This window comes from Xiphophorus couchianus, chromosome 13, assembly GCF_001444195.1.
Source record: "Xiphophorus couchianus chromosome 13, X_couchianus-1.0, whole genome shotgun sequence".
NCBI lineage: Eukaryota > Metazoa > Chordata > Actinopteri > Cyprinodontiformes > Poeciliidae > Xiphophorus > Xiphophorus couchianus.
In genome coordinates, this window is record NC_040240.1 from 15550258 (window position 1) to 15573161 (window position 22904).

The following is a 22904-nucleotide window of genomic DNA, read 5'->3' on the forward strand; positions in this document are numbered from 1 at the left end:
TGTAGCTTTAACACTCATGATTTACATTTCAAGGGATATTTGGTGAATGTTTTGTTTCTTTCGTTTACGCAGGAGAGGAGTGACGTCCTCCATGCCGCAGCAGCTGCACACATCAGTCCCCACTGAATAAAAAATGAACTGAGGACCTCTTCCACATTTCCACGTCCCAAATCGCTGCTTCTCTCCCTCTGCCCTTTCAGAGCAAGAGTTAACCGTGTTGCCTCACCACACCTGGACACAGAGATGCGCGTGCGTGCATGTCCTCGAAATGCATGACTGTGTTTGAGCGTGTTTCTGCTTCGCGTCCGTACTCATCTTCAGAGAGGCACTTTTCCACTTGACTGACTTCAGCGTTAGTGTTCACGACTACAAAGCATAATGGGGAGGAAAAAGATTCAGATCCAAAGGATCACCGACGAAAGGAACAAGCAGGTGAGTCACTGCTGTGAAACAAAGGATTTTATGTTATTTTGCGTTCTGTTCGGTTTACTAATCTGCTCTAGAAATAAAAAATTACACTTTTTGAGTCATTTCATGATTCATCAAAAGTGTTTGAATTTAATTAGTAGTGATGGCTGTGTGTTTATAAAAGCATAATTATTCTAGAAAATTTGCAACAATTATTGGGATATTTGAATTTATCTTGGATAAATTAATTAAAATCCCTTGAATCTTCGATCCAAATTCATCTCTTATCTCTGACACTTTAGCACTTTTGTTTGGTTTTGCAAATTCATGCCAAGGACTCGTGTGTCTTATTGTTTTCTGGAGGCTAGAGAGAGATTTTTCTTTGTTTCTTGAATATTAGGAGGCTTTACAAAATGTTAGAAACAAACTGAAAAAAAAGTCCATCATGTGAGGTAGGATGTGATGGTTGTAGCAAAATTTGTTACAAGGTGGTCCTCTTCGTTTTTCCGTTTTGCGTCTGAAAGTCACAACAGAAAGCCTGAAGTCACAAAACTATAAATGCTACAAAAAAATTAATAATAATCAGATTTTCTGTTTCGTTTGTCTAGTTTTTAGAATATCAAGTTTTGTAGGATAAAGTTTCAACCACTTCTTCTCATTACTGTAAATTAAGGTCAGAGAAACACATCTAAAAGTAGACATAGGCTTAACATTAGGAAATGTTGCTGGGTCTGACTTTTTCGCAGCACATCAAGCAATTTTATACGACGCTGTTTGGTTCTTGGCCATGTGGATCACAAAGCTATTTTCCCCAAGCAGCTAAAAATACTAAATTTAATACACATCATGTCATGCACATAGTTGTCAGTTTTTGTTGGGTTCTGAAGGTTTTTTGGCTTCAGTGATGCGTCCACACCTCCAAATTGTGCACAGGCTGGTTGCTGGCAGACCGATTTAAAGCTCCGAGTTTCTCAGAATTGTACGCAAAATACATTTGTCTTGAACCATTTTTAATTAATATAGAACTAATAATGGATTATTAATGCAAGTAAAAAGAACATAACTAAACAAATTAATTATTCTCCACAGGCTTCTTCATCTGACTTCATCTGAAACTACTGAAAATTAAAACCTTTCTAGCAGTTTTGAATTATATAGGAGTTTATTTTTTCAACATTTTTGCATTCTTATTTTGAGTCCAAATAAGAATGCTCTTAATGCCCCTTATCAGTCTTGACTTGTAGTTTTTTTGTGATAAAACCAGAAAATATCTGCATCAGTTACAATAAACTCACCACCAACAGGATTTATTAGTGCATTGAACATTTTCAGTTCTTTGCATTTCACTTTTTGGATAGTGAATTGAACTCTTGTGCGGAGCATTGAGTATTTTCGCTCCCTTTACAGAACTGTAGGCAGTAAAGAAACCAGTTCCAGCTAATCCACAACATCCCCTCCCACCCAAAAATAAAAACAACAAATATCCTGTTAACCTCAGACATTCTGGGATATCACATGTTTATCTTCAGCGGATGCCAGCTGCTGAGAATAGATTTGAGTCTGGAGTCGTTTAAAGAGTTCTCGCCAGTATTTGTGTGAATGCTACGCACAAATATTGGGCTTTGTCTGTAAAAGCAAACTGTTTGCTGAGTTGTTTAATAATAGATGCTTTGTGGAGTCTTGGTTTGTGCAGAGCAGGGATTTGGTACGTGATGCATCTCTGATTGGCTTTCAGTTTGAATTAAACTCTCACTTTTCCACGTTATTTTTCCTTTTTTCTTTTTTTTCTAGTAAAGATGAAAAGTTGATTTATGTTTTCATCAAACCACCAGATATTTGTATCACATGTCCTCAATTCCAGCTTGTATTTTTTTCTTTCTTTTGCATTTTTAAAGCACAGACCTTCTGTTCTTGACAGAAATTCAGGCTAATTTTGTTAAACATTGTACTCGATTGTTGCTCTTTTGCTGGATTGCAGCCAGAAGCTTTCCACATAGTTTAAGAGGGAAACTGTTATTTTATTCAACTTTTCTTCAAAATAATAGAAATAATTTATACAGAACAGTTAAAATCAGAGTTGTATTAATCTCCACTCAATTGTTTTGGAAGAGGTAATTTGTGATAATTTAGTTTATTTTCTCAATGAACATTTATTAATTTTCTTATGTAATTGTTTGTAAATTCACATTCTGTCTTTCTTGATAAACTTTTTGTTTGTAAACAAAAAGAAACTTTGATTCTCTTGGGATTAAACCCCTCCATGCTTAAAACACTGAAACTCTGTGAATTATTGATTAGTAAAAAATCATTCAGCCACAAGACCATTAAAAAATATACATTGAATTATATAAATATGGACACAGAGTTACATAAAATACATTTTCTGCTCTAGTCATTCACTACTAAAAGAAAACACAAAATAAAAAATATAATTTTTCATATTTGTAACATGGTGTGTTTTTAAGGTTTTTTTGTTGAATAATTAAAGAATAAATACCAACAGAACATATGTTTGAAGGGTTTTAATAAATAAATAAAAATCATTTATAGCAATTATGACTTTCTTAGATTGATTAAAAGGAAACATCTTTTTAACTAATCATTGAAATGTAGGTTTTGTACTTTTTTATTTTTATACTTTTGCTCAAAACCAGTTTTTGTCTTCTGATTTTTTTATGTCTGTTCCTTTATGCCTGTCTTAAATAGTAATTTCTAGTCATTTTGTCCCTTTCCAAATCCCTACTTTTACCAAACAAACTCCCAAAACAACCAAAAATGGAAATTAGTAGTTTGCTACAGGCAGTTTCTACCCACATGGGGAACATTTTGTTTCTGCTTTGGGAGCCAAAGGATTTAAAGTAGTTCCTATAATCCAGTCTTAGTCTACAGTAAGAGAAAGTGGTTATATGCCTCAATTAAACAAAGTCGACCAGCAGGAATCCCTTTTAGCTCTTTTATTTAATCTGTTACGTTTGTTAAAGCTGACTGGACTAACTGAGGTATAAAATTCTCCACTATTCTTCAAAAAATACTTGACCACCAAGAGAATTTTAAACTGGAAAAGGAAAGCTGAAAATGAGCTTTGTTACACTAGTAACGACATACAATTAAAGTAATTTTTAAAAATGGTGTAAAATCTGAAAATTGCTCCAGCAGTCGTTTCTTTCATTAAAATCTTTTGCTCCGTTCTCTCTCAGGTCACATTCACGAAGCGAAAGTTCGGCTTGATGAAGAAGGCCTATGAGCTGAGTGTGTTGTGTGACTGTGAGATCGCCCTGATCATCTTCAACCACGCCAACAAGCTGTTCCAGTACGCCAGCACCGACATGGACAAGGTTCTGCTCAAATACACGGAGTACAACGAGCCGCACGAGAGCCGGACCAACGCAGACATCATTGAGGTAAATTCATCATGTCCGCCGCTTCCTGAGGGGTTTTCTGTTACAAAGGCAAATGGTTTTAACCTGGATAGATCACGCTCCTGCTTTAAATTAGTTTCTGTTCAATTAAAAATAAAAATCTAGAAATAAAATCTATTTCTGGATCCATCAGTCAATTTACTCAGGTCCATAAAATTCAGATAAAAATTTGTGACATTTCCTTTGACTCATAAGTGGGATAGTATATTCGTTCCTTCGTTTCCTGTTGGATTCAAACAACCTACACAACATTTTTTGTTTTTTCGTCTATTCTAAAGTACATAAAGAGAAATAATCATAGGTTAAAGTTGGAAATGGCAGGTTAGACCTCAAATAAACTCATATATCATGAATTTCCTACCAAACTGATGATGTTGAATCTAATATAATTGTTTTGTACTACTGAATATGTGACCTAATGGCCTTAATTAGAGGTAAATACACCTATTGGATAGTAATTTAAAATATGACATGCAGTTATGTCAGAAATGAGGAGCTTATTTTATTTATTAACTTTCAATATTTACACTGCAGGTAAATCGACTTGTTTTGCCCACTTGTGATTAAAATTTTATTTTTTTAATTTAATGACAGTCTGAACAACACAAATCTATGTATTTTTTAAATCAGACCCAGGTTACTTTTAATATTTAATCCAGTATCTGATGTCTTTAAAGTGACATCAGTGTGAACTGTTGCGTCTCAATTCATCTGACATCATGCTAATGACAGATCGAAGAGAATCGACAAGATAAACGTAAACAACAGACCAAACAAACATGGCGGATGTTGTAGCTGCTGCTCTGTCTAATAATTACACACCGACTCAATTTTTCAAAGTTGCAGGTTTTAGCTTGCTAATGACCACAACATGCTACTTCCTATTACTAGAGTTTGTCCCCTTCAAAGTAAAATTCCTGCTGCAGCCTTATAAGTATATACAGCTGAGGCTGTTTCAGAATTGAAAATGCTTAACTTGAACTCATTTGGGAAATTCATGTTTGCTAAACTTTATTTCTAAGCACTCATAGAGTCTACAGCTTATCTTAAATTGCACTGGTTCATTGAATATTGTTTCTCTCCCTGATTTGGTTTCTAGACTTTGAGAAAGAAAGGTTTCAACGGCTGCGACAGTCCAGAGCCGGACGGCGAAGACTCAATTGACCAAAGTCCTCTGAATGACGACAAGTTCCGTAAAACCACGGAGGATCTGGACGTCCTCTTCAAACGCTACGGCGTAAGAGCTTTATTATTCTTATTATTCCTTTTGATTTGTGGAAGATAGGCGGCAGTATTTTTAAAATCTTCTCTCAAGAAGCAGTGAGAGTTTAACTTTATAAATTCAAAGATTTCAACCCGTTGTTTGTCTGTATTGTTGCAACCTCAAAGTTCAGTTTTCTCCCTTTCAAGTAAGATTTTTATGCTCTTTTATGGTATTTAATGGATATTTGAAAAAATAAATAAGCATCCAAAATTAAAATGGATGTGGAAGTAGAAATTAAAAAAATGAATTGCAGTTTATTTTAAGAATCTCCAAGTTTTTTCTATTCTGTTGTGATGGAGAAATAAATCAAACACTATTGGTGTAGGTTGACTTATTTTAATGTGCTGACCTCAACAAGAGGGTTAGTTGATTTAATCTCATTACACATTTATCATTCAAAAAATGATAAATATTTTGTTTTTATTTTTAATAAGATTTTCTTTCATCACTTTCCTCTGTTTTAAAGGCATTTGAACCACATTTTTGGCACATAAGGTGATGTTGTGAACCGACTGGAAGAAGTTGATTACAGTTTTCTCTGGCTTCCAAGAAAGATGAAAAAAGAGACTAAAACTTCACAAAAAAGATAAATATTTTGCACAATTAGCACAATTTTATTTGACATTGTGTTTTAAATCTGTGTCAAAATCAGAAATGAAGATATCAATATTGGCACTGTAGTAATTGTAATATTGTTTTAGGGCTGCGATTAACGATTGTTGTAATTGTTTATTCTGATGGTTAATCAGATAAAATAATTTACACATTATGCAGATTTTTCATTTAACTACTAAGTCCTTTAGGACAATATTAGTAAACCTTAAAAGATTCAAGTAAAAAATAATTCCTTTTTAAAGTCATATATTTTAACAGAGTTTGAACTGGATAAAACTACAACTATGGGGTTTGAGCTGTTTTGGGTTGAACATAATAAAAAAAATTTTATCTTAAATGCAAAATGTATCTTATTTTTATACAGTTTTGGCTTACTTGTTCAGAAAATGGCCTTTTTTGAGTTTGTGTGCTCTCCTTAACAATTAATCAATTACTAAATTAGTTGCAGATTATTTAAAAAATGTATTAATCATAATTCATCCGATTAATCGTTTTAGTCCTGTAGTATTTTCGCAAAAGTTATAGCATTAAATGTTTAGGTAAACCAATAATTAATCATGCAAGGATCTTTTTTGCTCGTTACACAGTGAAACTGTCATTTTTATTTTAAAAAAATGTATATATTGATAATCACGTACAGAAAACCTGCTACGCCTGGCGGTAGGGGAGTTAAAATTTTTTAAAAGTTGACAGAAAATTGGAAAATATCACTTGATAATTATGTTTTATTGTTTAATACCGAAACACCAACTATAAAGTCTTAAAAAATAAATATAAGAAGCAGAAATTAAAAAGAAACTGAAATAGACAATGCTTAGCCTGGCGGTGGCCCGTGTAGTGTGAAACTTTTAAGGTTACTATGCTTATTAGCTGAATCTATGCATAGCAGTGTTATAGTTCAGTTTCTTTGGTCTTAATATTACAATTAAGTCATTGAATTGTTTCTTTATCTCTCATGACTCCTATTGAATGAAGACGTGTGCTTGCTGTCTGCTGTCCTTTCTGTAACCAAGTAGATTGTCAAACTATGAGATTGGAATGAACCTCTCCCTATGAAACTGTAAGCTGTGTTCTCCTCGAGGCTTTCTCCTGACTGCGTTCAGTAAGCAGAGACTTGGAACGCTGTAAAGCCTTCAAATAAATACCAATTAAGAATATATTCTTTCTCTGGTTCTTGAAACAGTTTTGCCTCACTCTTTGTTAAAGGAAAATTTCCACAACCCCGCCAGGCTTATAATACTTTAGGGAAAACCCTGACATACCAGCTAAAAGTGTATGAATAAATAAAGTAATACTTTAGACTTTAAAGCTATGTGTGACGCATGGTTGTTATTTGATTTGTTGTCTAAGTGTGAATGTCGTCCTGCAGCAGACGGCAGCTCCGCCTCAGACCTTTTCCATGCCAGTCACCGTCCAGGCGTCCAATCAGAGCACACTGCACTTCAGTAATCCTGGCAGCGCACTGGTAACTACCTCCTATGTCACATCATCATCGCTGACGGATACCCACCTCCTGTCGCCACAGCAACCGGCTCTCCAGAGAAATACAGTGTCTCCGGGGTTGCCACAGCGACCGGCCAGTGCAGGTGAGCATGCAGCGAGACGCAGCACAAAGAGGCAGAAAATGATCTGCAGCAGCTTTTTACTTTTACTGAGAGGTTTCTGTTTATATCATACATGGGTAATAGTTCTTAACCAACGCTGTTAGGTGATGCATCCAATTAAAATACTAGATATACTTTTTTTAAAAATCTAATAATATCAAGTCTTTGTTTCTGGATTGTGGTTTAATTATGCTTTCTTAAGTGGAAAGGAGTTAAAGACGCATCTAAATGAGAAAACTCAAAACCACCTGGTCAGTCAGTGTCACATTCAAAACCAGCTTCTTTTTTTTAAACTTTTGGTACTTTTGTGTCCCTCTAAAACAGGCAGGGTTCATTGCAGCGCAGGGAAAATGTTAAATATTGATTTAAGTTTTGAAAGTAATTATCTTAAAGCATAAACAATTTAATTTACAAAACTATATCCTGTTTTCTCAAACTTTTTTTTCATGCAAAAATAGGATTAATTCGTATATTTTTGGACAGAGATTTTATCTGTATAAAATATCCGGCTGTGTGTAAATTACTCTTTATCTTATACTTTCATAAATCTAATTCTCAAAACTTATTTGAAATGAAACTATAAATATGAAATTATTTTAGAAAATAAGCTAATCTGTGTTCTGCTTGACATTGCACACACGTAGCCAGGTCTTTATAAAAACAAATATAAAAACAAAGAAATAATATCATAAACACCAGACTGTTTACAGAAAAGTTTTCATCAACCGGAGTGTTGTTTCAAACACTCCAAACCCCTAGGGGGCAGCATAGCAATGTCAGCCAATCAGATTGCTTCAAAACAACCACGACTTCCTGTTAGGATTTAAACATGGTGCCAGGAGGTTTGTTTAGGTGGACAGATATAAAAGTTAAACTACTTTTAAATGACGTATTTGAATATAAAGTTATAAGAATACAAGATAATGTCAATTGGGATTCACGTTGAAGCAAGTTTTTGGATTTCTTGCGTATTTGCTGCAGACCGTAGTGCAAACGCAAACCCACAGTTTTCTCAAATCTCCACTTTGGTTGGAGTTTTTATAAATAATAATTTTTAGTGACATTAAACAGAGGTTTTATGTGGATGAAAGGCCAAATGCATAAAAATAATACATTTGTTTTCCCAATAATGTGGTGCGTGTGTTTATCAGCATCATGTGTGAAATAAGAACCAAATTATCTGGTTAAGTGCGAATTTTGAACAAATTTCAGTCTCAAAATCATAAATTTAAACAGTTTAACATGTAGCAAATGCAAATTTAAACAGTTTAACATGTAGCAAATGCGAATTTAAGCAGTTTAATATGTGGTAAATTTAAAGGTCTCTGTCCTGGAGTAAAAAGCTAACCTAGCTGTCTTCAGTGTTTGAGTCTGTTTTGTGTTTTCAGTGAGTCGTCAGCCCATCCTCTGTTTCTGTGTGGGCGTATTGTGATGAAACTCATAGTTGGTCACTAAAAGGCGAGAAAAAATAAAACTGTATCATGTTACTACTGAAGCAATCAAAGCTTCCTGGCATTTTGAACCCATTTAATGAAGCTGGGTTTTTCTCTAAGCTACAGCCTTGGTGTTGGAGAACGTTCTTCACACACTAAAAACTTTTTTAATGTTCTGATTGTTTCTGTCCATGCTAATCCACTGAACCAGAAACTTTTTGTGTTGTAGAACTTTCTCATTTTAAAAGTAAGCCTTGCATTTGATTTCTTTTTTTAATATTTATTGATAAATGCACATTCAAATACCTCAGTGCCATATGCTTCACTATCCTTTAAAAAATGAGGACCAGAAATTTGTGCAAACTCTACAGAAAATAATCTGCCTGCTAAATCCCCAGTGTTCTGCACATAGAGTGGACGTTTTATTTAGTGCTGGGGAATAAAATAATTAAATGAACACTTTAAAATGGGGGCTACTATTATTAGAGCAATTTTACAAGATACCCCAACCAGTAGAGTAAACATGATTTGCATTATTTTATGCTTTCCATGTTTTTTACATCAATATCTTGCTAGCTGATGAATTGTCATTTATTTGTTTTAGTTGGGATGCATAATGTCTAAAAATGTGTAAGGGAATTGTGTGTTTATTTTGTAGTGTGTAGTTTATGTCATCCCTTTGAAAATAGATGCAAGTTGTTTTAAGTTCAAGCTTAAAGTGAAACTTGATCACAGTGTTTAAACTTGGGAAGAAAACTAAGCTCAAGTTTTACTTTCAATTTAGAATTTGTTTCAGCTAAAAAGTCAAAATTGCGTGGATTCATTGTATTTTTTTTTTTTATTTAATAGGTGCTCTCCTCGGAGGCGACCTGAATAATTCAAACGGAGGATGTCCAAGTCCAGTCTGTAAGTAATTTATTTCATTTTTACAAAACCAAAGTTGTAGCATTCTTTTTTTGTGTTTCCCTTATTTTGTGGTATAATTAAGTAATTATTCCTGTGTTGCTCCATCTGGGATTGGATGCTAATTAGTGGGATTCTCTGAATGTTGAGTATTCACTTTTGACTTATGAGATATTTATTCTAAAAGTGAAGCACAATCATACACCAATATATAAATAGTATTTCCCTCATGGATGTTTTATCTCTTTCTTTTTTCATTTACAAATCAGCCATGATCAACAAAATGTGGCCTTTTTGGACAAAAAAAAAGGAAAACAGCCTTTAATGTCAAAGTGAAAACTGATTTCTATAAAATATTGACAATTAAATAAAAATATGTATCATATATTAAGTGACTACTTAAATATTCACCTCCTTCAAGTCAGTATTTTGCAGCTTTGGTTGCAATAACAGCCTGCCGTCTCAATCAGGGTTGTACCACAGTTTTAATCCATTGTTCCTTATAAACTGCTCAAACACTGTCAGGTTGATGGACATTGTGATTGTCAGGTTGACAGTTCATATTGAGGTCTGGGCTTTGACTGGGCCACTCCAGAACATCCAAAGCATTTCTGTGTAGCCAAAGAACAAAAACTGTTTTCAGGCCTAAGCATTTTTTAAACAAATATAACGCTCTCTCACAAATAACTACAGTAAAATAATCATTTTAGTCGTCAATACGAAGTACAGTAGGACAAATTGTGACTTGTGTATTTCACTGTTCCTCTGACTGTGACGCTGCGGCCCGACTCCGCTCTCTAGTGTCTTTTTCCTCTGAAGCCTGTGGTGCAGGTGTGTTTTTTCGAGAGAAGAACATAGTTATCGGTAGTTGTTGTCGCTCTTTTTTTCTTCCGGGCAAAAATATTTGCCAAAATTTGCCAAGCTGTATTACGTATATTTAAATACCGTAACGTTATTGGCACACAGGTAGAGAAGAAGCGCTGAGACTGTTTAGCCAATCAGGACGCAGAACACAATGCACTGTAAAAAAAAAAACTGCACAAAAAACTCCGTGAAGCAGCGAGGCTGTGAAAGGTGAACCGCTTTATAGCGAGGGTTCACTGTACACCAAACACGTGCCGCGGGTTAAAATCTGTGTGGAGGCATGTTGAGGGCGCGTCAGAGGTGTCAAAAATAGCTCTAGCCGTTGTTTTCCATTGCCGGCTTATTTGTCGGACTCGTCAAATGCTTCAAATCGCGCCGTGACGGTCCCTCGACGCGCCTTCACGTAGACTTTGAATGTAAACCAGATGTGCTTGACGTGCGAAACACGTTTGGTGTAAATGCATCATTACAGAGCTGCCATATTTCTTCCATGTCTTGATATTGAATCTAATTGAACTCCAGGAGATGTTTGATGTTTTAGAGAAATTATACTTCTCATAAACTACGGGAGCACTAATAAATCAGCCTCAATTTTCTTAATTATAGGAGATCTGTGATCGACTGATACTTGCATGTGAAGCCGATCTATTGAATTTGGCTCCTTGGTTCGTCACAGAAACAAACACCCGTTTGTTGATGAAATTAATTTTCCGTTTCGTCCGTAAAGCTACACTTGCACTATGAGCATCAACTACGGAACAGCCGGCCTTCGTGTTCAGTTTATCGCTCACCTGTATAAATATACCTGCAGCCTCTGAACACCAGCCACCAGGCAGCAGCTCTGGAAGGAGAGGCTGCCGTACTCCAGGCATCGTGCCAGTTATTTTTTAGGATGCTTATTGGTCCCCCGAAAAACAATAAAAGCCCGGACATTATCATGAATCAATAAAATCCTCCCAGAGCGAACTTGAAAATGCTGCTGACACTTAGCTTTCATCAACGACTCTGGCAGAAGTGAGAGCGCTGTGCAACGCTAATATTGACCCGTCCGGAACACGGTGCGTTAAATAATAAAATATAAATTACCAAACTTTCGAGGCAGATAAATTTTCCTCGAGGAATTTTAGTAATCGAGGTACTTGAATCACTCGAGGAATCGTCAGCCCTACTTATTATGTTTCATATTTTTATCATTTTGTAAAAATCAGTTTTCACTTTGACAATAAAGGTTTGTTTTTTTGTCAACAATTTGGCTGATCATGATTGATTTGTAAAAGGAGGAACTGTATTATTTAAGAACATATCTAATTTAAAGACACCGTATAGCGGCTTATAAGGACCAAATTTGTGAAATGTGTCCAATAAATCACAACATTAGTGACCCTCTGTATTGTCCATCTTCAGGTTCCTCCCTCAGAGTCGACCCGTTTTTTAGAGGATAACTTAACAACGAAACTCAACTCTGTACCCCTACTGTCTGTTTCATCTTTCCCTATTGATCGCCATGCATTCGCACCTTAATCTCCCCCGCAGCTAATGGATATACCAGCGCCAGGGCCTCCCCAGGTCTGCTCACCGTCTCCAACGGCAACAGCCTGGGGAAAGTAGTTCCGGCCAAGTCCCCGCCGCCCCCTCCCAGCCCGCAGATGGTCAACAGCCGTAAACCAGACCTGCGAGTCATCACCTCGCAGGGCGGGAAGAGCCTCATGCAGATGGTGAGATCAGCCAAGTTCAACTTTGGTTTAACATTTCTGACCCCTCAGCTCTTTTCATGATCGCTAGAAACGCTCACAAACCCAGCAGGTTTTTGTTGAAACCAAGATGTTACTAGTTACTGTCATCAGGGGCTTGAGAACCTTGAAATAATCGAATTTCAATTTGGTTTTTCCAAAGTTTGGACTTGAAAGTGCTTCATATTCAAACTTGTGTTAAATCAGGGGTGTCTAAACTTTCTGTGTTTTCATTTTTACCTGATACTAAACATGATACCAGTCACATAATTTAGCTAGAATTGATAAATTATTCTAGATTTAAAAATAGTTTTCAAGTTTGTCAGATTAAAAAAATGGCAACAAGCACTTTCCTAATTTTTTCAGGCTGGTCGTATTTTTCAACATTTTTTGTCTCTTTTTGGCTCACTCCTGCTTTATATTGAAAAGTTTATGAAATGGAAATGTCCAAATCTGCATTTTAGTACAACTGTTTGTTTTTACAAATGAAATATATCAACTTAAAAGAAAAAACTTGTGTTCTACCTTATATTTTTCATTTTAAGATCTTATATTGTCTGTGTTTTTCTGAAACATTATTTTTAAATCTGTATTTTCTGCCTGAAATGGCAAACAACAAATTTATACTATTCTTGAATTTCTGATTAAGGCCCACCCAAAATTGTTTTAAGAGCTGCAAATGGCCCTCAATCCACACTTTGGACACACTGTATTAAATCTAAAAGCCTAAATTTGGAAAATGTTATGGTAACATTTTATTTGAGGGGTGTGCATGAGATTGACATAACAACTGCTATAAACATGAAGGAGTCTCATGAAGTGTCATTCTGTAAATTACATTTTTAATGCAAAGCTGCTTGAATAATGTCATTTACAGAATGACACTTCATGACAACAGTCATAAACATCGTGAAGACTCCTTCATGTTTATGTCTCATGTCAGTCTTATGCACATCCCTTCAAATAAAATGTTATTTACAGTTGAAATCAGATATTTTATACACTTAATGAAAAGACACACACATTTTGTTTTCTGTGTCTGAAGTTAAATCAAACTAAACTTTTCTTTTTTTAGGCTCGTTAGAATTACCAAAATTATTTGTATTTGCTTAATGTCAGAAAACTTAGCAAGATAAAATTTTGCTGTATTTTAGTTGTTCCTGTAGACGTATTGATAGATCAATATCAGGTAATAGTGTATTGAAACTGTCTTTTTTTAAGTTCATTTATATCTTTTTCATCTCATAGGTGTGGTGCTGTAAAGGTTAGAAAACTTACCTTGATAATGCCTGAAAAGTGGAAAATCTGTCAACATTTTCCAAGTTCCCATATCTTTACTTAGAAGACAAAACAATCCAGAAATCGTAATTTTGTTGCCAAAGTGCCCCGAACTGTACAGGAGCTGGGTAAATATCTCCATCCTGGGGTGAAATGAATGAATGAGGACCAAATTGCTTCATTTTTATAGTTGGATTGAACCCATCCAACTGAAGATGCTGCAAGAGAATCAGGAAATCTTAATTTATCTTCTCATCCAAAGCCTGAATGCTTGAAGCTCTGTTATTGATAAATTTGATCTTTTTTATCAAGCTGTTTGATAATCAAAACTTTGACTAACGGGTTTAAAATATTTATCCAAAAACTTGTTTATTTCTCATCTTGTTTCTCCAGTGTCAGAATTTTTTTCAGATTTTCTTTTTACAATTATCAAGCTGCCTAGTTGAGATAATTTGAGTGAACATAAGTTTCAAAACAAACATCAGACACAATAATGAAAAATTCTGTTCCAACACTTTAAAGATGTACAATCTAGGCAAATATTTTATAAAGGAATGAACCACAACTTCATTAGGCTTTAGTAATTGCTTCAAGTATTTCAGTTTAATGTGAAGTTAAAGTGTAAAGATAGGACAAAACTAAGTAATAATCTTTAGCCCGAACTATTATAACATTATTTAGATTCTCAGTTTTAGTGCGTTTCTTAAAGAAACCTTTGATAAATAATTTTAACTGTTTCCAAATATTTTATTGTCTTTAGTTTGTTGCTACCTGTTGCAGTTTAGATCAGGTCTGAGAAAACCAAATGTTAGCTTAAAAGATTTCCAAAAATGTGCCTTTGTTTGGTGCTGCTCTCATTTTTATTGAACTTGGCCATCAAACCAATGAACTAGTATGAGTTCAGGCTTTGTTTTCATGGTTTTATTCAGTCACTCCAGAGTTATAACCCTCTCTGTTACAACTCCTTGCAGACAGAGGATGAGCTGGAATTGGTAAACGAGGTGATTTTCCCCCCCCTCACTCCCAAACACATACATCAGTCACTCGCATGAGTCGATGCCAGTCAGCTGTCAGCATGAGTGCAGGACTCTGCAGGAGTTTCTTCTTGTTTCAGTTTTGTTTTCACCAACATTTCCTTTGAGAGGGTGTTCAGTTTGACTGACTGCATGTGGGTCAGGGTCCGTGGATGTTTTATTCCAGCATTTGTTTTTAGTTTTTGGAGATAATCTAGAATTGAGCCCTCCACATTAATCTTGTTGACGGTGCCGTAGCAGAAATATCTGAGTGCTTTCCTGCAGGTTTGAGCTGGACTCGCTTCATCGTACTGTATGGTGCTTATCTAAAGCATGGGTGTTGTTCTCACTTTGCGTTGTGGTGCGAAGCGCCACAGAGCATGTTTCAGTGTTCACCGACGGTCTCACACACTCATTTCCACTATCCGACACAATGTTTGAGATTTTTAATAACTTCTTTGAATTACATTAAAGGCATTTAACCAACAAAAACTCCAAATTTGAGCTTTCATGGCTAACTGTCAGTCGTGAAACACAAAGCATGTTACTTTAGATGATCTTTAGAGATGAATAAAAAACTTAAAATACCTTTAGGATAGAAAGTAGTTATAATATCAATCATAAATAGGATTTAGTTGTCTGCTTACGTCAACCAGCAATACTCAGGCTTGAAATTATCTTTAATTGCTAGTTTTTAGTTGCACTTTGTTTCATATTTTGCACCTGATAAATGCAGAGAAGTTAGAAATTCAGATACCAGATTTGGAGTTTAGATCCATGCAAACAATTTCAGTTTTCACCCTTTCAATTGCAGATTTAAAATCCAGAGGAAAGGACTTTACCTAATGCTACAGCTGCAGTAGCATCTTTAGCATTTTTACCTTTTAATTATCATTGCTTCACTTCTATTAAAAGTTTGACAAAAAGATGATTTCTAACTTCCAGAATAAAATGGAAGTATCCAAATATTTGTGCCTAAGTGAGAAAATTCAGTGTGTATCAGCATCAAAGTGACAAATGGAAACACACAGAAACACATGAAGGTATAATGGTAAAAAACAGTGTACACTAAGTTTAAATATATTAAGGCTACAACTAAATATTGTAATAGTAATCAGTTATTCAATCAATTGTTTTGAAAATAGCCACATTTTGCAGATGTTTCATTTAGTTGCTTAAGCTTTTTCGTACAATATTAGAAATACCTTAAAAGATTCAAATAAACAAATACTTCAGTTTCTTTTATAAATATTTCTTTACATAATTTGAACTGTAGGTCTTCTGGGTAAAACATATTTACAAGTTTTTTTTATCTTGAATGTAAAATGTATATTTTTTGTACAGTTTTGCCTTAATTACTTCTCTGGCGGCGTAATGGTCCTTTTTGAGTTTGTATGCTCTACTTAACAATTAATCAATTACTAAATAAGTTGACAATTTTTTCAAAAATTAATCACAATTAATGATTTCATCCCTAAAATATAAAGTGTAAAAAAAACAATATAGTTGTAAAAAATAGCAGTTTTCAGAGCCTATTAAGTGTATTAAAACAATATATTGTAGAAATGTAACATTTTCCACAATATGTTGCTAAGCTGCGGAAAACTGAACCTTTTCAGGATGCATGCCCTTCACAATGCTTGCAACAAAATAAGATAATACTAGTTATTAAGATAAATGTGTTTTTAGAGGAGTAATGGCTGCTTCTGGTGGCTGTTCTCTTCCCTCTTCAACAATTCGTCTTAAAGTCGACAGGCAAGATTCTCATTTTCCGGAAGATGGTGATTAATTTTCATCACTTTCGCTCTGCTGGCGCTCTCGCTCTTCTTCCTCACAAAGGAAGATAATTAAATCTTTCTCCTCTTCGAGGTCTGTCTCTGCTCCTTTTGTACGTTTAGTGTAATTCAAAACTCTTGATGAATGGTTCTTTTCACACGTGAAGGTAATTCCAGGGGAAATCCACAGAATCTTTTGCCTTTTATGGCAAGACGATTTATATGTGGAAGTGTTTAAAAAGAGCTCCAGTTTGCTTTTTATCCAAGGTAAATTTGAGCTTTTAAAGATTTAGACATAAACAATGTGGTTTTGATGACGTTCCTCAAGATTTAGTTTTAAAACGAATGTATGGAAATGTTATTGTAATGGACGGAATATTTCAAAGGTTTTTTTTCTTTACATTCATTGAAAATTCAAGAGGTAAGCAGAGCAATAAATAGGATCTTCAGTGGTTAATTAGCTGTAAGGCTTAATAATGATTCCTTGGGCATAAAGTAACTGATTACACACAGAGTGTAATAAAACTTCTCACAGCTAAGCAAGCAAAGTGTGGTGGAATCAACTAACTGACTCTTTGGTTACCTAGCAACTCTCTCATTCTTTGGTTACCTAGCAACAGCATATTGAGTAACTGACAGCAGCAGCAGTTTAAGGTTTTGCCACTGTGCCTCATCACTGCTTAAAAATAAGAAACGAGGGCGTTTTGTAAAAACTGTGGATAAAAGAGGAAAGCTCACACTACCAGTTTGACAGTATTTCAGATGTTTAAAACAAATCAATAACTATCAATGTCAATTTATATTGTGTTAGGTTTTTCACTCATACTGTCCAGCCATCATTACTATATTTACATCATGAACTAGTTTAGTTATTTTAATGTTGCGCATTGTTAATGTTACACAGTAATAAGATTTAGGAAAGATGTTACCAGCGACCAGTCAGTTCTTTTTGTAACCAACGGTTGAATAAATTGCCTTTGATGTAATTCTCTTACATGTCTTATTCAAACCAAGGAGTTTGTATTTGATGCATGTCATCAAGAACGCACTGAGAGGTTTCCTCGGTGTGCAACATCATTCTGAGTCCAGCCATGTGTGCATCTGTCATTCCCAGCATGTCCGAATAAAAACAAACCAAAGAAAGTACTGAAACGGGCTCGCAGAGGAAGCTGCTCCTTGTTTGTATTTTTTCTGATGTTGTTTTGCTCTTTGGCAGAACGCCCAGCGGCTGGCGGCCGGAGCCCAGGTGGCACAAACCCTCACCACACCTGTGGTGTCTGTAGCCACACCGAGCCTCCTGGCACAGGGTCTGCCCTTCTCCGCCATACCCACAGCGTACAACACAGGTGAGGCAAAAACTGCAGTCGAAGGTGGAGGGATTGTGTAAAATCAAGTTTTTTATTTTAGATATTATTATTTATGATTTTATATAATCCATCGTTTCCATTGATTATAGCTCAAATCCCTGTTTAAACCGGCCCACTTTTACGAGACAATTTGGCTCCTGATGTTATCACATAACTTATGACCATCTTCCTGCTGGTGGATTAAATTTTTCAGACCCTTATAACAACATTTCTGTCCAAAGATATTTGAAATCATTCGACATGAGAGTGTCAAGGCAGGTAATGATTGATGAATAGATTACACAACTAAAACTAAAACTGTTTAAGTATAAACCGGTGAAATGACCTGCACCTGTTTGTGTCACCTGAACATAAACATAAGTTTAAATCCGTATTTAAATCCTGCATCTTCCATCAGAGTACCAGCTGACCAGTGCGGACATCACTGCTTTACACGCTCTCGCGTCACCAGGCGGCTTGTTGCCGACCAGCGTGTCCACATGGCAACAACAGCAGGCCGTCTCCCAGCAACAACAACCCCAACAGCAGCAGCAGCAGCTTAACCTTGCATCACTCAGCAACTTGGTGTAAGTCTCCTGATTTTGTTTTTCCCCTGCAGATGTGTAGGAAATGTTTGTAACATCCTCATCTAACAGCTCAGTCTTCTGATAACAGCTGGCATACTGACCCTAACAGTTGCTTGCATTATATGCATACCATGACATCCAATGCAAGCAACTTGCATCCTTTTTAGTGACCTGGTTTGCATGTCACCATTGTCATCACATCGATCTGAATAGTTTCCTGTGGCTTTTATTGAACCATCAATCGTGAGCAGGAGGTAGCAGGTTTGCTTTGCCACTTTTCCAGAAGGTATTATAATAATAAAGATGTGATTTGATGATATTTTGTTTGTTAGGACAACAGTTTGACTAGAACCAGGGTGTCCAACTCATTTTCATCTTGGAAATGAGTTTAATAAAGAATCAAGATAAAGAATATTCTTAAAGAGCCGGTTGTGCCAGGATGTATTGATGAAACCGATAAATAAACTTAAAATATTAATAAATAGCTGTCTCTGCATTTTAGAAATAGTACTTAAAATTAAATATTGAACATCTTTTCACATTGTTCAGTCCCTCTAGGATTTTGCAATTGTTTTGGTGATTTTTTTTGCAATCAAAGTCACTAATTTTATGGTGCTAATTTAGAAATATTTCCAAAAATATTTTTGCAATATTTGCGCTAATGTAGGTTACATGACTTTTTATTCATCACCACACCGATCACTGACTGTTTGCCATCAAACAACGCCGAGGCAGTAGTGTCGTAAAAGTAAGAAATACTGCCTCCTACAGGAGAGAGTTACCATAACTTAAACCCAAATGTTTTTCACAAATTTGCAATAAACTTGCAGTTTAGCATCAACATGAAAAAATGCTTGGATTTGTTGATTTTATGTGAATTTCCGCAATCATGGAATCACAGCAACTGGAAGGACTGATTGATGTAATTTAGCATCTAGAGTCAAGAGGGCCACGTAGAAAGCTGTGGCGGGCCACATGTGGCCCCCGGACCTTGAGTTTGACACATGTGGACTAGAAGATGTCAGTTCACAGAAATACGGTTTAGAAATAGAGATTGTGGCTTTATATTTAGAACTGGACAAAGATTTATTTCTTTAAAGTTTTCTTTGCAGGGAATTAAAAACTCATCTGAAAGTTTTTAATTTCAAACAGAGTAGCTAATAGTGTGAACTGTGTCAGGAGTCTTCTTGTGGTCCAACATGTCAAGTAGCAACAGATCCTACAGACTCCTCCAGGCTCTAAGGCGACTTTCACACAATGCCACACATTTATTGTCTTTTGAAGTTTATCTTTAGGAGACACCAAGAGAGGACGTGCATTAAATTTAACGAGCTAAAAGTGTTGAAGTCGCTGTCCTTCCTCTTTGTGTCAACAGGAACTGTGAGTGAAACTTATACTGTTCAACAGTTGACAATAAGAAATGTAAATTTTGTCATTATAGTTAAAAAGTATTAAAATGCCTGTAGGTTAAGTGGATTTTAATAATACATTTGAAATTAAGGTGCTTTAAAGCTACATAAGAAATCTTTTATATATAATATGCTACTAGTGACGTTCTGAATTTCTTTGAAGAATTTGAATTAATATGAGTTATAACAACATTTAATTTCCCTTTGAGAGCAATACAATAATTTTTGATTTGATTTTAATTTATATTATATGACATACAACTCTGGGGGAAAAAAAGAGACTACCTAAAATTATCAGTTTCCCAGATTTTACTCTTTAAAGGTTTATGTTTGAGTAAAATGAACATTCTTCTTTTATTCTATGAACTACTGACAACATGTCTCTGAAATTCCAAGCAAAAATATTTTGTATTTATTTGCAGAAAATGAGAAATGGTCAAAATAACAAAACAGATGCAGTGCTTTCAGACCTCAAATAATGCAAAGAAAACAAGTTCATATTAATTTAGAAACAACAATACTAATGTTTTAACTCAGTTCAGAAATCAATATTTGGTGGAATAACCAGGAGGTTTTCAATGGGGTTCAGTGCAGTGGGCTCTTCATTTTTCCAGAACTGAACATGTTGGTTTTAAGTGTAGTTGGTCAAACATAATTGTAAAAAAATCTACACTCCTTATTGAGAAGGTAAATATGATTTGCTCTAAATTTTGCCATTAATTTGTGAGAGGACTCAATTAAAATTTGACCTTTTTGATAAAATAATTACTACAGCAGCTCAAGAATAATTACATTTATTTAATTTACTTAATTACTCAAAATAGTACTAAATAATCTTATACAGAAATAGAAATGCAGTGTTTTTAAATAGCGTATCAATAATGATCTGTAAAGTTTTGAGCCTCTATTCAACCGATAGGTTTTGTGAAATTGTTGTATCCATGTTCAGTCAGGATTACAATCATTAGATCAGATTAAAGTTTTCCCTTTTTTCCCTTCACAGAATCAAGCAGTTTCCCTGTTTTTTCTCCTTTGGGTTTGAAATATGGGTGACTAAATGTCTCTGAGCGATTTTGGGTTTTGGTCTGGTAGATCCTTGAAGTGTGTCCTCTCCTCTCCTCCACAGCATGTGGGGCGTGGACAAACAGAGCAGCGAGCTGTCTAGCCAAGTGTCCAGTCTGGCTGCCAATCTGAGGTGAACAGCCACCGCTAGTGTGTGTGAAATGTCATGACTTTGTCTGTCAGCCGGGGATTTGGGAGGCTCACTTTGTATTTGGACGGATCCAGCCTCTAAAGAAGCAGAGCAGGAGATTCTAACGGGGCAAGAAAATCGTTTTAAGATGAGAAAATTAAGCAGGTTTAATTAATCTTCTTTTGAAATTTGTAAAAGTTGAAGTTTTTCACATTTTGCCAAATTACTGCAAATTGGTGACTTCAATACATGGTGGTGGCAGCATCATGCTGTGAGGATACATAAGCAGAGACGGGGTGACTGGAGTAGGGGTGGGCATTTATCGTTTATAATTTATTGTGAATATTTTCTCTTAATTATTTTTGATTTTTTATCTCAATAAATTAAATTTTTTTTTAAACATCAATAAATATCAGTAAATTTGAAAATATGATTAAATGCACTTACTGTGTGCAGTTTAGTGATATAAATCAAGTTTTTTAAGTAAGTGGCGTCACAAAGTAGCGTTTCTCAAGCAGGAATGTTGTTAAAGAGCAGTATTTGTGTTTATGGCGCGATTAATGCTTTTCCATGCGGTCATGCAGTTGCCTACGTCTGAATGTAGCCAATAATTGACCAAAGGTTGTCAATAACATGTTAAAGGCTTAATATTGTAAATTAGGGGTGTCCAAACTGTGGCCCGAGGGCCATTTTATGGCCTTCTGGAGGATTTTGGGCGGCCACCCCAAGTTACATTTTGGAATAGAGTAAACCTGGCATGCCAGACATGTTTTCATCTTTTAGGCAATTTTTTTTTTTTACATAAGTAATCTCTTCTTAAAAAAATATTAGGTAGAAAAACTAAATTCCCATTTACAAACATCAACCGAATTTTTCTCAAAAGCAAATCTTACTTCTAAAATAAGAAAACAATCAACCCTAAAAATATAGAAACTCTGAGCCTGCCTGAAAACCAAATTATGTAATTCTTTTTCAATGTTTTTTTATCGACAGTTAGGACTGAAACGATTAATCGGATTAATTGTGATTAATCGCTTATTGAAATAATCAATTAATTGTTAACTGGAGCATACAGACTGAAATAGATGCCATTTGGTGAAAAAAAAAAAAACATATTCAGTAATTAAACCAAAATTGTACAAAAAAGATTTATATTTCCATTTAAGATTAAAACACTTTTAACCAAATCTCAAGTGGAATAGTTCAGAATTACTAAAGGGATGCTATGTTATTATAAAATTTTTATTTTCTCATTTAAAGATTTATTTTTATCTCTGTGTATTTCTAATATTGTATGAAAAATGATTAAGTGATTAAGTGAAAAATTTGTAGAATGTACCATTGTTTTATCCAATTAATCAATTAATTGTCAGAATAATAGATTTCAATAGTTAGTTTATTTTAGTTAAAATGACATTTTTAATTTATTATTGAGCAAAAAAGTCAGTTTTGAAAATGTGAAAAATATAAACAAAACAAAAAGTTTGGACAGCACTGATGTAAAAATTGCATCCAGAAAACCCAGAACCTGTACGATCTTATTGTGTCTGCTTCCGACTAAGATCTGTGTTTGCGGTGCTCAGAGAAACGCCGCCGTCGCTGCGGTGAATCCAAACTTGCCTGCCATAATGTTTCACACTTTTCTCCTCACATGCCTCTAATCCACCTGTTCCCTTTCGGTTTGGGCTCCAACATGTTGTTTTCTCCCCACAGCGTTGGCTCTCCGTCCAACCTGCTCTTGGGTAGAGATGAGTGGTTGGGCCGGTACTGTATCACACTTCCTATTTCTTGTGTGTCTTGTGACTGCTTTTTGGCTGCCGCCCCCTTCCCCTCTCTTTAAGCATGCCTGCTGTCAAACAGGAAAGCGGTGTAGCTGTGGTTTCCACCATGTTTTCTAACCAGATTATTATTTTCTTCACATCCTTGCTGACTCACTGCGAACCACCCCGTCACACACCAATCATTTCATGCTTCTGTTGGTGGTTTGGGAGCTGCTGTTGGGGACCTTACTTTGCTTTTAAAGGCTCAAAGATGGCCGCCGGTGAATAACTGATTGTGGCTTTT

At 35.3% G+C, this 22904-nt stretch overlaps 1 protein-coding gene across 7 annotated transcripts in view; it reads left to right on the top strand.

The window, feature by feature from the left end:
* LOC114156621 (myocyte-specific enhancer factor 2D homolog) overlaps positions 1–22904 on the top strand; it is a 40526-nt gene that overhangs the window by 14856 nt on the left and 2766 nt on the right. The window contains exons 2-12 of one of the 7 annotated variants that reach the window (XM_028037158.1): positions 73–432; positions 3606–3809; positions 4927–5064; positions 7076–7292; positions 9593–9649; positions 12044–12225; positions 14490–14519; positions 17523–17652; positions 18071–18239; positions 20775–20843; positions 22554–22604. In XM_028037158.1, coding sequence (XP_027892959.1) covers positions 379–432; positions 3606–3809; positions 4927–5064; positions 7076–7292; positions 9593–9649; positions 12044–12225; positions 14490–14519; positions 17523–17652; positions 18071–18239; positions 20775–20843; positions 22554–22604 — 1301 coding nt within the window. In that variant the 5' untranslated portion in view covers positions 73–378. The remainder of the gene's footprint in view (positions 1–72; positions 433–3605; positions 3810–4926; positions 5065–7075; positions 7293–9592; positions 9650–12043; positions 12226–14489; positions 14520–17522; positions 17653–18070; positions 18240–20774; positions 20844–22553; positions 22605–22904) is intronic. The other 6 variants (XM_028037159.1, XM_028037162.1, XM_028037160.1 and 3 more) reach the window with 6 other exon arrangements.